The sequence below is a fragment of the Scyliorhinus canicula genome, chromosome 5, assembly GCF_902713615.1.
Source record: "Scyliorhinus canicula chromosome 5, sScyCan1.1, whole genome shotgun sequence".
In the NCBI taxonomy this organism is placed as follows: Eukaryota; Metazoa; Chordata; class Chondrichthyes; order Carcharhiniformes; family Scyliorhinidae; genus Scyliorhinus; species Scyliorhinus canicula.
The window spans coordinates 135,679,977-135,694,625 of NC_052150.1; the positions used below are offsets into that span (position 1 = coordinate 135,679,977).

The window sequence follows — 14,649 nt, forward strand, 5'->3', positions numbered from 1 at the left end:
GGCAGATTTTTCCCACACTTACTCTCTTCTGGGCAAGTCGTATCCTGGAAAAACCCGCTCCAAACCGGTTGACTTAACCTAATTGCATTACCTTAGCGTTCGGCCTTTTTCTCGTCTCCCTTTTTACCCACTCACAGACAATACAGTATTCACAGTGCGCTTTGCATGCAAAACTCTACTCTTCAGATCAGACTCAGTCTCTCAAAACTATTTTACCCAATTTGGTTTTAGTCACGCAGGATATCTTTGTGGTTGGGGAGATTCAAGACCAGCAAAGAGCTGAGTGCGCCGGGCCTCGAGATCCCTTTTCTGACAACAAGGATTTACGTGCAATACAAATCTGCTTACCTTGCTGTCAGAATGCCGGCTTTGGGATGTCCAGCCCCGGTCGGACCTTCGCCTCCGCCACTCCTTCCAGATGCTTTTCTGGGCGATCTCTCACCAACCCTGCTCTCGCAGCGCCAATTTTGTCGTGGTTCCCCAGGACGACAATTTGTTTGTACCTATTCAAATATTAAAACACAGAGAGTCTGAGGAGCGATCTTCCAAGCAGTGAACTTTATTTTTCTTAGCATGAGAAAAACAAAGCTGAGATTGTCCGGAGCAATCTAAAAAAGCTTCAGGGCTTACCACCTTTTATGTACATTTTAACTCCATGATTCAAACTCTTATCTTAATTTACAGCCCTCTTATCTTGCTTTCCTTACTTTGGCCACCACTGTTTATAGTGAGCCTCTATCTGTCTCAGTCAAGACTGGTCGTTTCTCTCTCTGCTTCGTCAACCATGGTAGCCATAAGTCAGTCCTTATCTCGTCTCTGTAAACTTTCCTGCTTGTGTCGTGGTTTTTGCTGACCAAGGCCGAATGTATACAAAAACAGGCTTCCTTCATTCCTGTCTTTTTATGGCCCTTATTTATGGCCAACCATTTTAGTTAAGCCCTGAGCCGTGTTCATTGTTTTCCCAAGTGACTGTTGTATTTTAAATGTTAGGTAAAGCTATACTCTTTTTCTGGGTCTTCTGCTTTAATCATATTAACTATACTTGATTACATTAGCTATACTTGATTACCTTAGCTATACTTGATTACATTAGCTATACTTGATTACATTAGGTCACACAAAGTTACCCTGGGTTACACACTCATCTCAATACTCACCTAAATCTACTTTATCATTTCACTAAAACCTATGATTCTAAACTTGGTACCTAACTCATACAATATCCAGTACAAATTCCCTTACAATAGTGCCCTGTCAAATCCCAGTTTTTGCTCAAGGAATTTGTGAGGTGGGGGGGGGGTTGCATTTACAGCATAGATTCGGGCCTCTTGTCCCTGGAAACATATTGGAGGCTACCACTAGGGCGGCTGAGGTGGGTTAAAATGCCTGCCTCAGTTTCCAGCAATTTCGTCCCAGTTGTTTCCTTACACTTTTGACCCTTTAGCCTTCACCCTCACATCTTCACTACCCACCCACTCCAAATGCCATCCCATTCCCCGGCAAACCCAATGCCAACTCCTGCTCTCTACCCTACCCTCATTCTCCATTCCAACCCATCCAAACTCCATGGCACTTCAATGCTGATTCATCCAGTATACAATATGCACAGAACCAATGTACCCTACTATAATAACTGGGTGATTTTTTTTAAAGCAGATTTACACATGCCATTGTTACTGTCGCATTCATTGGCCCTGCCCGTAATTTTCACATTGTTTTGTGGTCTGTTAAAATCAGGCCCATCATTTCTGCTGTTTTTCTTTGGTAATCAGTACAGAACACCAAAATCCTTTCCCCCTTTTATGGATTTTTATAAACCTGCAAACCTCTATCTGATTTCTGTCAATTTTCCACAGCTATATCCAGATCAGCAGTTTTCAAGCTGCAAGTGTTCAAGGAAACTAGAATCTGTATTAAAAGAAAACCAGTTACGAAGTGCTTAATAGTGTTGATTATGAATGCATGCTGTAGAACAACCCCATATATTGTAATATTAACCCATGAATGCAGTTTTTGTCTTTTCAATGATTGTAAATAGTGGCATAAAATTGAAAAATGACACTGCCATTGTTTTGATGCAGACAACAGACAAACCAGGAAATCCTCTGCTCCACCACCTTATCAAGGGCAATAAATTTTACCGAGCCTGCAATGTTCACATCCCAAGTAATAAAAAAAAAAATCTCCAGCCTGGAATGAATAACATAAGTTCAGGCTCACCAACATTTTCTTAGCCACGAACAGTCCTGCTCTGAGGCTGTAATTGTGGCTGTAGTATGTAGCAGGTTTCAGTGAAGACCTTCTTGAAGACATCTAACACGTGGGGCGAAATTCTCCGACCCCCAGCAGGGTCGGAGAATCGCCTTTGGGCGCCTAAAATCCCGCCCCCGACGTGGCAGAGATTCTCCGCCACCCGGGAAGTGGCGGCGGCGAAATCTCGCCACTCCGATCGGAGAGGCCCCTGCGGTGATTCTCCGGCCTGGATGGGCCGAAGTCCCGCCGCTGGGAGGCCTCTCCCGCCGCCGAGGTTTAAACCACCACTGGAACGGCGGGCTCAGCGGCGCGAGCAGGCCCCCGGGGTCCTGGGGGGGGGGGGGGGGACGGGGGGCGATCGGACCCCGGGGGGTGCCCACACGGTGGCCTGGCCCGCGATCGGGGCCCCCCGCTCAGACTCCGGGCCAGTGCCCTGGCTGCACTATTTTCCTCCGCGCCCGCCACGGCCTTCTCCATGGCGGAAGCGGAAGAGAACCCCACATCGCACATGCGCCGGCAGTGACGTCAGCGGCAGCTAGGCCGCTGACGTCACTGCCGGCGCATGCGCCGACCGGCGATAGCCTTTCGGCCAGCCCCGCTGCCGGGGGCGCCGGTTTTTTGCGCCAGTCTTCTGGTGCTAACCGCTCCGGTGCGGGGCTGGCCCCCAAAGGTGGGGAGAATATCCCCCACCTTTGGGGAGGCGCAACCCCTGAGTGGTTGGCGCCACTCCCCTCCTCCGGGACCCTCCGTCACGCCGGGTAGGGGAGAATGCCGCCCACTGTTTCTCACAGATTGAATACTTACTGCCTGAGAATCCTGGCAGTTATGGCCTCCAGTTGAAAGTCTTTCTCCCCAACCTCTTTCTCCCTCTTCCAATCTGCTCTGTGTTGCCTCTGCTTACTCTTTCTGCAGTGCTGTCATTCAAGAGGAAGATGATTAAGAACATAGAACATATAGTGCAGAAGGAGGCCATTCGGCCCATCGAGTCTGCACTGACCCACTTAAGCCCTCACTTCCACCCTATCCCCATAACCCAATAACCCCTCCTAACCTTGTTTTTTGGTCACTATGGGCAATATATCAGTAGTATAGAGTATGCATGTTTTGTGTGGAATCCTATGCAGCACACTATTTCTGGGGGACTTTAAACAACTTCAGAAACCATTAAGCACTTCCACAATTGCAGCAAAAAACAAAGAAAACCATCAGCAACTAACCTGAAAGTACCATGGCCGCGATTCTCCGCAACCACGATGGGTGGGAGAATAGCGGGAGGTCCGCTCCCGCACCTCCCGCTATTCTCCCACCCCCCACAAAATGGCGTGTCCAGTTTTCCGACACGCCGCTCGGAGAAACGCGGGCCGCCGTTTTTCACGGTGGCCTGCGATTCTCCAACCCGGATGGACCGAGCGGCCTGCCGTTCCCGACCTGTTCATGATGGCAGCAACCACACCTGGTCGCTGCCGTCGTGAACATGGTGCGCCAGGTAAGTGTGGGGCCTAGGGGGGGCGGATAGGGGATCGAGCACCACGACCGTGCTCGGGAGGGGACTGGCCTGTGATCGGTGCCCACCGATCGTCGGGCCGGCGTCTCAAGGGGACGCACTCTTTCCCCTCCACCGCCCCACAAGATCAAGCCGCCACGTCTTGCGGGGCAGCTGAGGGGAAAGACGACAACCGCGTATGCGCGGGTTTGAGATGTGCAACCCACGCATGCGCAGCTGACGTCATTCGGCGCCGCCGCGGCGTCATTCTTAGCGCGCCGGGCCTTGAAGCCAGGGACAAGCCCTGGCCGCCGAGTTTCCCGGTACAGCCCGCCTATCCCCCCGGGTACGGGAGAATAGGGGGCCGGGAGAGGCTTCCGATGCCGTCGTGAACCTCTCCAGGTTTCACGACGGCGTCGGGCCTTGCGGAGAATTCCGTCCCATTTGTTGTGTTCTTTGTTTTAGTTCTTTCAGGATGCTGAAGGTTGTACAACAAAGAACAGCGAACTGTGTTTAATAAACAAAGTTAATTTATTACACTGCACTGAATTAGTTTCAAACATATTACTAAGGAATTAATTAAGGACAGATTGCACGATACACCTACACTATTAACTATACTATTAGCAGTGGCGGACTGGCCAGGGTGTCAGCTTGCCCGATGGCAAGTGGGCCCCTGATGAAGTGGGCCCCCTATATCAAATAAAAATGCAATAAAGAAACAAACACAGACAACTGTTTTAGTAATAAAAAGGAATAAAAAAAAGAGAACAGGACACAAATAAGCAGTGCACGAAAAGGAACGAAGCAGGGGAGGTAGTGGAAGGATGTGGAATAGGGGGGCCCGGGTCGGGCATAATTAAGGAAATTCCATGTTTTCAGCAAGAGTGTGTGAATTTAAAGATAAAGTTACAATTCGTGATTTGAGATGGTCGGCAACTTCAAAGGTTATCAAGCAGTAGTCTTGGTTCAGCCGATACATCGGTCCGGGGCCCGGAGAACCAAGAAGGGGCCCGTGAATCTCTGAAGGGCCCTTAAAAATTATAATTAATTAGATAAATAAATCTCCAACTTCTTTCCTGAGATTTGTATTCTAACTTAATAAAATATAATTGTTTTTAAAAAGAGCAATACCAAATAAAAATGCAATAAAGAAACAAACAAATAATCACTCAGTGTATGAAGGAATGAAGCAGTGTTAAACGGATGTGAAAAGCAGTTGGGTGGGGGGCTGTTTCACTCGGGTCGGACATAGTTGGAAATCCATGTTTTCAGCAAGAGTGTGTGAATTTAAAGATAAAGTTACAGTTCGTGATTTGAGATGGTCGGCAACTTGAAAGGATATTAAGCAGTACATAGGGTCGTGAGGTCACCGAAAATGAGAAGAGGTACCTTTGACCGTGAATCATGAGGTCAAAGATATTGAAGTGATAAGCCATGATCGGTAAACTCAAAGGGTTGCGACTTGTAACACTACACTGGTATCAAACTGGACATGTTAACTTTGGTCGTGGGACCATTCCTAATGTCTTACTATAGTCGGACCAAACTTCTAAGTTTCAACAGTTGTCTCAGTTGCTTGCTGGTGTGAACACTGAACAGTGGATTGTCTCCTCTTCTGAAGTTGCAGAGACCACAGTAGTATTGACTAATGAACACAGCCTGTTGAAGTATAAGTAAGTTATTTTATATTTTTTTATCAAGTAGGGGTTTATCTGGTGTTCCTTCAAGTTATTCTTGCAATCATCAATATTCATTTTTCCCAATGTGGGCTATTTTTAATTTAAGTTTTTATTTCAGGAATATTACCCCTACCAGCATGGAAAAGAAAAAGCATAAATCTGGGTCAGTAAAACGCAAAGAACAAAAAGAAGCAGAAAGGAAGGAATCAGACAAGCGATGCAGGCCTATTACAGACGTTATAATACCACAAGCACAACCCACATCAATATCCAGTTCTGCAACAAATAATCAAGGAGCAAGAAACAATGCTCATGGTGATGATGCAATGACATGCGAGTTACAAGAACAGAGAAGAGCTACTTTGAATGTAGAGACAAATACAAGTGCATCCATTACTAATCAACCCAGGCCCAATATTTCTTCTGGCTTCCTTGTTCCGGTATCTGTACTGCCTGTAGTTGCAACATCTGAACACATAGCTTCAACTAGTGACAGGGAACCAGATATTCATTCAAGCATAAATGACTTGGTTTCTGAAGCACATCCTGTAAATGAACCTACGCAAGAAAATGAAAGATCAATTACTGGAATCTTCCAATATCCATCACGAGCAAAGCTAAAACAGTTTTTTGCTGAACATCCACTTCAGCCACTTGATGATCTGCCATTTGATGCTCGTTTGTATGAGAGGAAAATTATGAATTACTCAGTCCCAAACAATGGCTAACATATAACAAAGAAAATAGATGCTTATATTGGGGCAGCAGGGTAGCATGGTGGTTAGCATAAATGCTTCACAGCTCCAGGGTCCCAGGTTAGATTCCCGGCTGGGTCACTGTCTGTGTGGAGTCTGCACGTCCTCCCCCTGTGTGCGTGGGTTTCCTCCGGGTGCTCCGGTTTCCTCCCACAGTCCAATGATGTGCGGGTTAGGTGGATTGGCCATGCTAAATTGCCCGTAGTGTCCTAATAAAAGTAAGGTTAAGGGGGGGGGGTTGTTGGGTTATGGGTATAGGGTGGATACGTGGGTTTGAGTAGGGTGATCATGGCTCGGCACAACATTGAGGGCCGAAGGGCCTGTTCTGTGCCGTACTGTTCTATGTTCTATGTTCTATGTTCTATATTATTCATACTGCTTAGCCTTTGAGTTTCCCAACACTTGTAATCCATCACCCTTTGTACGTGGTTTTAGTGACTACAGCCGTATTAGCCAGAGCTTGACTTTACATGAATCGACGACAACACACGTCAGAAATGCTCAGCAATATATCAGTGTGGTTAATGACGGCACCTTAGCATCACTAATTAAAAGGAAAGAAGAAGTATTGAAGCAGAGAAGTATTGTCATGAGGATTATAGACATCATAAAGATGTTAGGCAAGCAAGCACTTCCTTTTCGAGGTCACAGAAATAAATCGGCCTACACTCTAGATAGTGTGGTTCTGAATCATGGCAATTTTTTAGCTATAGTGCAGCTGATGGCCAAATATGATCCCTCTATGGCAGCTTACGTTTCTGCAGTGCAAAACAAGTCTAAACAAAGAATCAAACGATTAGAGCAACAAGGAAAGGCTCAAAGTAAAGACCGTGGTGGACTTGTTACATACCTGAGTAAAACAACTATAAACATGTTAATCAAAATTATGAAGAATATGATACAAGAAAGAATTAGTCATGAAGTTTCTCAAGCAAAATATTATTCTATTCAGGTTGATTCAACACAAGATAATTCATCCATCGATCAGTTTAGCATTATTATTTGGTATGTGCTTAAAGGTATTATCTGTGAGCGACTACTTTCACTTGTGCCAAGTAATGATGGTACAGGACAGGGACTTTTTGATCTATTGATTGAAACATTACAGCATCTTAAAATTGACCCCCAAAAATGTTTATCTGATAGCACAGATGGCGCTGCAAGCTACCATGGCCAGTATAATGGTTTACAAAGTAAAATTGCTGATGTGGCTGATCAACATGTTCATATATGGTGCTATGCCCATGTCTTGAATTTGGTGATAACTGAAACAACAAAATGTTGTGTTCCTGCAGTTTCTTTTTTCAATTTGCTCCAGAATATAGCAACTTTTGTAAAAGCATCATGCAAGAGAATAGCTGTATGGATAGAAGTTGTTGGAAAACATCTAGGACAAGAAAAAATGAAATGATTAAAGCTAATTAGTGAGACCAGATGGTCAGGAAAATCCAATGCAGCAACAACTATATTTGGACGTTTTGATGATGCCGCTGCCAGTACTTTTGTAAATCTATTGACATGCTTATCAATGATACAAGATTCAGAAAAGTTTGATGCAGAAACAAAACATGAAGCAAATGTTTTACTTCAAAGTCTTCTAAAGTTTGAAACCATATTGACAGCATTTACTTACTTGTATATATTTGAAACTACAACCCCGTTATCAAATTATCTACAGACAAATGGTTTAGAAATGTTTACTGCATGGAGTTTGGTAGATTCAGCTACAACAAAGTTGAAGGAACAGACAGGAACATTTGATAACGTTCACAGTAAGGCTTTGGAATTTGTAAATAAATGTAATGACAGGATTTCACAGATGAATATGGATGAAAATCAAACATTGGAAATTGATGCGTTGGAAACAGCATTGCCAGTTAAGAGGCAGAGGAAGAAGAAAAGAATGGCAGATGAGCTTATTGATGATGAAAGAAATTCCTCAGATTCTCTAGCTGATTTTCGAGTAAATGTGTTTAACCTAATAATGGATTGCATTGTCCAGTCACTAGAATCACGCTTTGTACAACACAAACAGTTGTATAAAGATTTGTCTTGCTTGGACCTAGCAAAGTTTAAAACTATTGCAGAGAAGGGCCTTGAAGATGAAGCATTGGAAGGTATTATTAAGCTGTTTCCACAAATCAGCAAAGATCAAGTAATATTGGAATTGTTTTCTTTTGCTTCAAACTTTGATGTATTAAAGCTATTGCTTAATGATGGTGAGAATATGGATTCCAGTTGCAACAATTGTAAAATTTGCAGCACTTTCCCATCGTGTGTACTAAAAATTCTGGCATCCAACAGACTTCATGACAAGGCATATGATAACCTTTATGAACTTTATAAAGTCATCTGCACACTATCAGTTACTCAAGTCCAATGTGAGAGGACATTTTCAAAGCTAAGATCATAAAGGCAAGGTTAAGAAATTCGCTGTCTGAGGAGAATTTGGAATCATACATGTTGCTATCCATTGAAAAGGAATTGTTAGATGAATTGGATGCAGAAGCAATTATTGGCAGATTCGCACACTCATCTAGCGAACACAAACGATTGCTCTTAATATAGTGGACTGCATGCAATGCTCTATTGTGCTTTTGAACTATCTGTTAATGTGTAAATTGTGCAGTAAACTATTAAAAAATATCAACCAATTAAAATAAAAAAAATAAATAAAAAATTCAATTATAACATTCTGTATTTACATTTGGTATCTACTGCCAGTAATATGTACAGTACATGTACACTGTAATTACTAAGAAATACACATTTTTTCCACAAACATTTTAATTGTACCCTTTTTTCCATATGTATTTTTTGAAAATTTTATTTATTCGTTATGAAAATTAAATGATAGCATTGTAGTTGTGGGTGGGCCTGGCAACCAATATTTTTAGACCCAGTCCGCCACTGACTATTAGTTCAACTATCTCACAACTTCTCGGTCTTTGTCTCCATCTATCCCCCAGAAGTAAAGGAGGCATGTGAATATGTATATGGCTGTTCTGTAGAACCTTCTAGTGACTAGAGTAGCAACATTACATTAACCCTTTCTGTACTTTACAATATCCACATATTGTGACACCATTTAAATTGAATTGGTTCTTCTTGCTGCTGAGTGCATGTTCACTTGTGTGGGGTCAAGAGAAGGTGTTTGCTGCCCCATCAAGTTCCAAGATAGCAGTGCCAGCATCCAATTTGTGTGATCAATTGATTAATGTTACAATCTGCCTCCTCGGCATACTTCAGGTTCATGCTCCCTGCACATGCATGAACAGGCTCACCAAAATGGTGCTTGGTGCAGTTTACACCAGCATTTTGCACATTTCTTTGAATTGTTTGTGGGATATGAGTGTTGTTTATGAGGTGCACTATGAATACCATTCTTGAGCCAAAATGGTATTTGTGGCATGGAAAACAGTGCTCGAAGGGAGTACTATGTGACATTTAACTGTTTAACTGCTGGCTATTCATGGTCATTAATTCTTTATTTAGAGCACGGCCAGTGAAAGTACATTGGTGGCACTTCTTGCTGCAAGAAAGAAGATGATTACACAAATGCAAGCTAAATGTCCTGATCTTGGAGAACACACCATCATGTCAAAGCTGGTGGCTTACACATCCGAGGAGGTGAGTGTTGATCTGTTATTTTCTTTGAACTTACCGTATCAAATATTAAATGTCACTATTCAACCACCCGTAAGTTATGTATAGCTTTAGAATCGATGAGGAATGCTGCCCGTGAATGTGAACAAGAGAACTGAACTTAAACAGAATTTAAAATAATATTAAAAAGTCATTATTTTTCTGAAATTAATTTTTGTTTTGTAAAGTTCAGGAAATAAAATGTGTCATTGTTCGGCACGTAGTAGGTTTGGGCTTCAGGAGATCCACAACTAAAAATGTGCTAAATGGGCAGCATGGTAGCACAGTGGTTATCACAATTGCTTCACAGCTCCGGGGTCCCGGGTTCGATTCCCGACTTGGGTCACTGTCTGTGCGGAGTCTGCACGTTCTCCCCGTGTGTGCGTGGGTTTCCTCCGGGTGCTCCGGTTTCCTCCCACAGTCCAAAGATGTGCAGGTTTGGTGGATTGGCCATGCTAAATTGCCCTTAGTGTCCAAAGTTGCCCTTAGTGTTGGGTGGGGTTACTGGGTAATGGGGATGGGGTGGAGGTGTGGGCTTGGGAAGGGTGCTCTTTCTAAGAGCCAGTGCAGACTCGATGGGCCGAATGGCCTCCTTCTGCACTGTAAATTCTATGATTCATATAAATTGCGCCAATTCGGCCAATTATTAGAATACAGATATCAGTCTGGATATTGTGCAAAGGATATTCCACAAATATAGTGGAATTCATATTTAGCTAATCAGAAACATGGCAACAACTATATCTCAAACTCCAGTCTCACAAAGAGGAGTGCTAGATTGGGGATAGGTAGTCGGGTCGTCCACCCCCAACCTTGCGTTAACAGTACTTTGAAGCCAATTCTTGAATATTATTAGACTATCCTTGAAACACCACTCAAAGCTTTTAATAGGCTCATTCCCTACCTCCACTGAAAGATCATAGGAAATAGGAGCAGGAGTAGGCCATTCAGTCCCTCAAACCTATTCCATCATGAATAAGATCATGGCTGATTTGATCGTGGTCTTAACTTCATATTCCTGCCTGCCCCCATAACACTTGACCCTCTTATTGATCAAACGTTTGTCCTGCTCGGCCTTGAATATATTCAATGGCTCAGCCTCCGCTGCTGAGAATTGCAAAGACGAACGACCCTCTGACAGAGGAAATCTTTCCTCATTTCCATCTTAAATCAGAGACCCCTTATTTTTAAATTATGCCGCCTAGATCTAGATTCCCCCATAAGAGGCAACATTCAGCATCCACCCTTTGAAACCCGCTTAGAATCTTATATGGCCTTAATTTTTGTCCATCAGGAACGTGCACCTAGTGGGCCCAGATGTCTGTGCAAAGCACATTTCCAGTCGCGATTTGCCCTGGAATGTGACTTGACACTAGTTGGCCAATTAATGGGCAGCTAGCGTGAAATGCACGCTGGGAAAGCCTCCCGCTGCTGTGGAGGACAGCAAGAGAGAGGGCACCAAGAAAGGGGAGGGTGAAGCTGCCGTTTTTAATGTGCTCCCTCGGGTGGGGGGGGGACAGTCACAACAGAGCAGTTTCCGGGAGTTGCTGATCTGTTTTTTAAAAAAACATTGCAATGGAAAAACTATGCAAAGATTTTTTCGGCAGCGCATTCGAACACAAACTTAGCCCCAGATATTTTTCACATTTTATTTAATTCCGCCTGGATTCAGGTTGCAACTAAAACGTAAAGGCTGCTTGGCCAATCGGCCTGCACACCAACCACAAATGCAGACGGGCAATGTAAAATTGCACCTAATTGACCCCATACTGGGCGAAGTTGCCTACTTGATTGCGTACTCCACAATATTTCAGTTAGCAGGCACGTGGAAGAGTAGAAACCCACCAGAATATTTTGGCCGGACTTTCTGGCTGTTCCTGCTGGTGGGATTTTCCTGCCGCTCTGTCAGTGGGATCTTCTGGTCCCGCCAATGGTGACACCCGCCTTGGGTTCCCCAGCAATAGAGGGTGTGAACAACGGGAAACCCCGTTGATAGCGGCTGGACCAGAAGATCCCACCACTGGCCAATGACGGGCCGCCTCCACAGCCACAAACACACTGCATGGGGTGGCAGAAAATTCCGCCATTGTGTGAGTGCATGATTGTGACATTTAGTCATCGTCTTTGAGGAACATAGAATTCTTGCTATATTTCGGTAAGGTCACCTCCCGTTCATTCTTCTTAACTCGAGTGGGTAGCGGCCAACCTTCTCAACCTTTCTCATTTAAAATTCCACATGTAAATATAACACATTACATTGGTCTAACTTTATTCAACTTTGCATCATCGATATTTGTTGACATGAGCTTTGGTCAAGATCTAAATGTGCTGGCCTGCCTCATGATTGTCATATTGGGCTTTGACAAAGGGACATCTGGATTCAAAACGTTCACTATTTTCTCTCCCTGCAGAAGCTGCCAGATCTGCTGAGATTTTCCAGCATTTCCTTTTTGGTTTCAGATTCCAGCATCTGCAGTAATTTTCTTTAATCATGATTGGCATGTATTGATGGCCATGGGAGAATCAGGGACATTTCTTTATTGTGGTGGATCGATAGATGTGCTTGTGCATTCAAGCTTTTGAATGTTCGCATTAGTGTCCAGTGTTATTCTCAACACTCTGTGAGACATGATTAAACCTGCAGGCTCAGTTGGTCCTCCTTCTATTTATTGTAAGAAGTCTTACAACACCAGGTTAAAGTCCAACAGGTTTGTTTCAAACACGAGCTTTCGGAGCACGGCTCCTTCTTCAGGTGAATGGAAAGGCTTGTTCCAGAAATGTTTATATAGACACAGTCAGAGATGCCCCGGAATGCGAGCACCTGCAGGCAATCAAATCATCAAAGATGCAGAGAGAGAGGTAACTCCAGGTTAAAGAGGTGTGAATTGTCCCAAGCCAGTTCAGTCGGTAGGCCTCTGCAAGTCCAGGCTTGTTGGTGGGGGCCGAATGTAATGCGACATGAATCCCAGATCCCGGTTGAGTCCGCATTCATGCGTGCGGAACTTAGCTATAAGTTTTTGCTCAGCAATTTTGCGTTGTCGCGTCTCCTGAAGGCCTCCTTGTAGAATGCTGACCCGGAGATCAGAGGCTGAATGTCCTTGACTGCTGAAGTGTTCCCCAACTGGAAGGGAACAGTCCTGCCTGTTGACAAAGGAGGGGCCACCGTCATACTGAACAGAACAGACTACTGCAAAGAAGTATACCGACAACTCGACAACCAGGAACACTACAGGCAGTTACCCGCAGATCCAACCAAGGAACACATCCGCCAACTCAGCAGACTGATCAAGACCTTAGATCCAGACCTTCAGAACACCCTACGTGCTCTCATCCCACGTAATCCCCGCATTGGAGATCTCTACTGCCTCCCGAAAATACACAAGGCCAACACACCAGGCCGTCCTATCGTTTCAGGCAATGGGACCCTGTGTGAGAACCTCTCTGGCCACATCGAGGGCATCTTGAAACCCATCGTACAAGGTACACCCAGCTTCTGTCGCGACACGACGGACTTCCTACAGAAACTCAGCACCCATGGACCAGTTGAACCAGGAACATTCCTCGTCACAATGGATGTCTCGGCACTCTACACCAGCATCCCCCATGACGACGGCATTGCTGCAACAGCCTCAGTCCTCAACACCGACAACTGCCAATCTCCAGACGCAATTCTGCAACTCATCCGTTTCATTCTAGACCACAACGTCTTCACCTTCGACAACAAATTCTTCATCCAGACGCACGGAACAGCCATGGGGACCAAATTTGCACCTCAATATGCCAACATCTTCATGCACAAGTTTGAACAGGACTTCCTCACCACACAGGACTTTCAACCGATGCTATACACCAGATACATCGATGACATTTTTTTCCTTTGGACCCACGGCGAGACATCACTGAAACGACTACACGATGACATCAATAAGTTCCATCCCACCATCAAACTCACCATGGACTATTCTCCAAATTCAGTTCCATTCTTGGACACACTCGTCTCCATCAAGGACGGTCACCTCAGCACCTCGCTTTACCGCAAGCCCACAGATAATCTCACGATGCTCCACTTCTCCAGCTTTCACCCGAAACACATTAAAGAAGCCATCCCCTATGGACAAGCCCTCCGTATACACAGGATCTGCTCAGACAAGGAGGAGCGCAACAGACACCTACAGATGCTGAAAGATGCCCTCGTACGAACGGGATATGGTGCTCGACTCATTGATCGACAGTTCCACCGCGCCACAGCAAAAAACCGCACCGACCTCCTCAGAAGACAAACACGGGACACCACTGACAGAGTACCCTTCGTCGTCCAGTACTTTCCTGGGGCGGAGAAACTACGACATCTTCTTCGCAGCCTCCAACACATCATCAGCGAGGATGGACATCTTGCCAAGGTCATCCCCACACCCCCACTACTGGCCTTCAAACAACCGCGCAACCTCAAACAAACCATTGTTTGCAGCAAATTACCCAGCCTTCAGAACAGCAACCACAACACCACAAAACCCTGCCAGGGTAATCTCTGCAAGACATGCCAGATCATCGACATGGACACCACCATTACACGTGGAAACACCACCCACCAGGTACGCGGCGCATACTCGTGCGACTCGACCAATGTAGTCTACCTCATACGCTGCAGGAAAGGATGTCCCGAAGCGTGGTACATTGGCGAGACCATGCAGACACTGCGACAACGAATAAACGGGCATCGTGCGACTATCAACAGGCAGGACTGTTCCCTTCCAGTTGGGGAACACTTCAGCAGTCAAGGACATTCAGCCTCTGATCTCCGGGTCAGCATTCTACAAGGAGGCCTTCAGGA

The 14,649-nt window shown here is 44.9% G+C and overlaps 1 protein-coding gene across 4 annotated transcripts in view; it reads left to right on the plus strand.

Moving 5' to 3' along the window:
- LOC119966288 (aromatic-L-amino-acid decarboxylase-like) overlaps positions 1-14,649 on the plus strand; it is a 195,394-nt gene that overhangs the window by 57,528 nt on the left and 123,217 nt on the right. For all 4 annotated transcript variants that reach the window (XM_038797742.1, XM_038797739.1, XM_038797741.1 and 1 more), the window contains exon 5: positions 9,669-9,803. In XM_038797742.1, the coding sequence (XP_038653670.1) occupies positions 9,669-9,803 (135 nt within the window). The remainder of the gene's footprint in view (positions 1-9,668; positions 9,804-14,649) is intronic.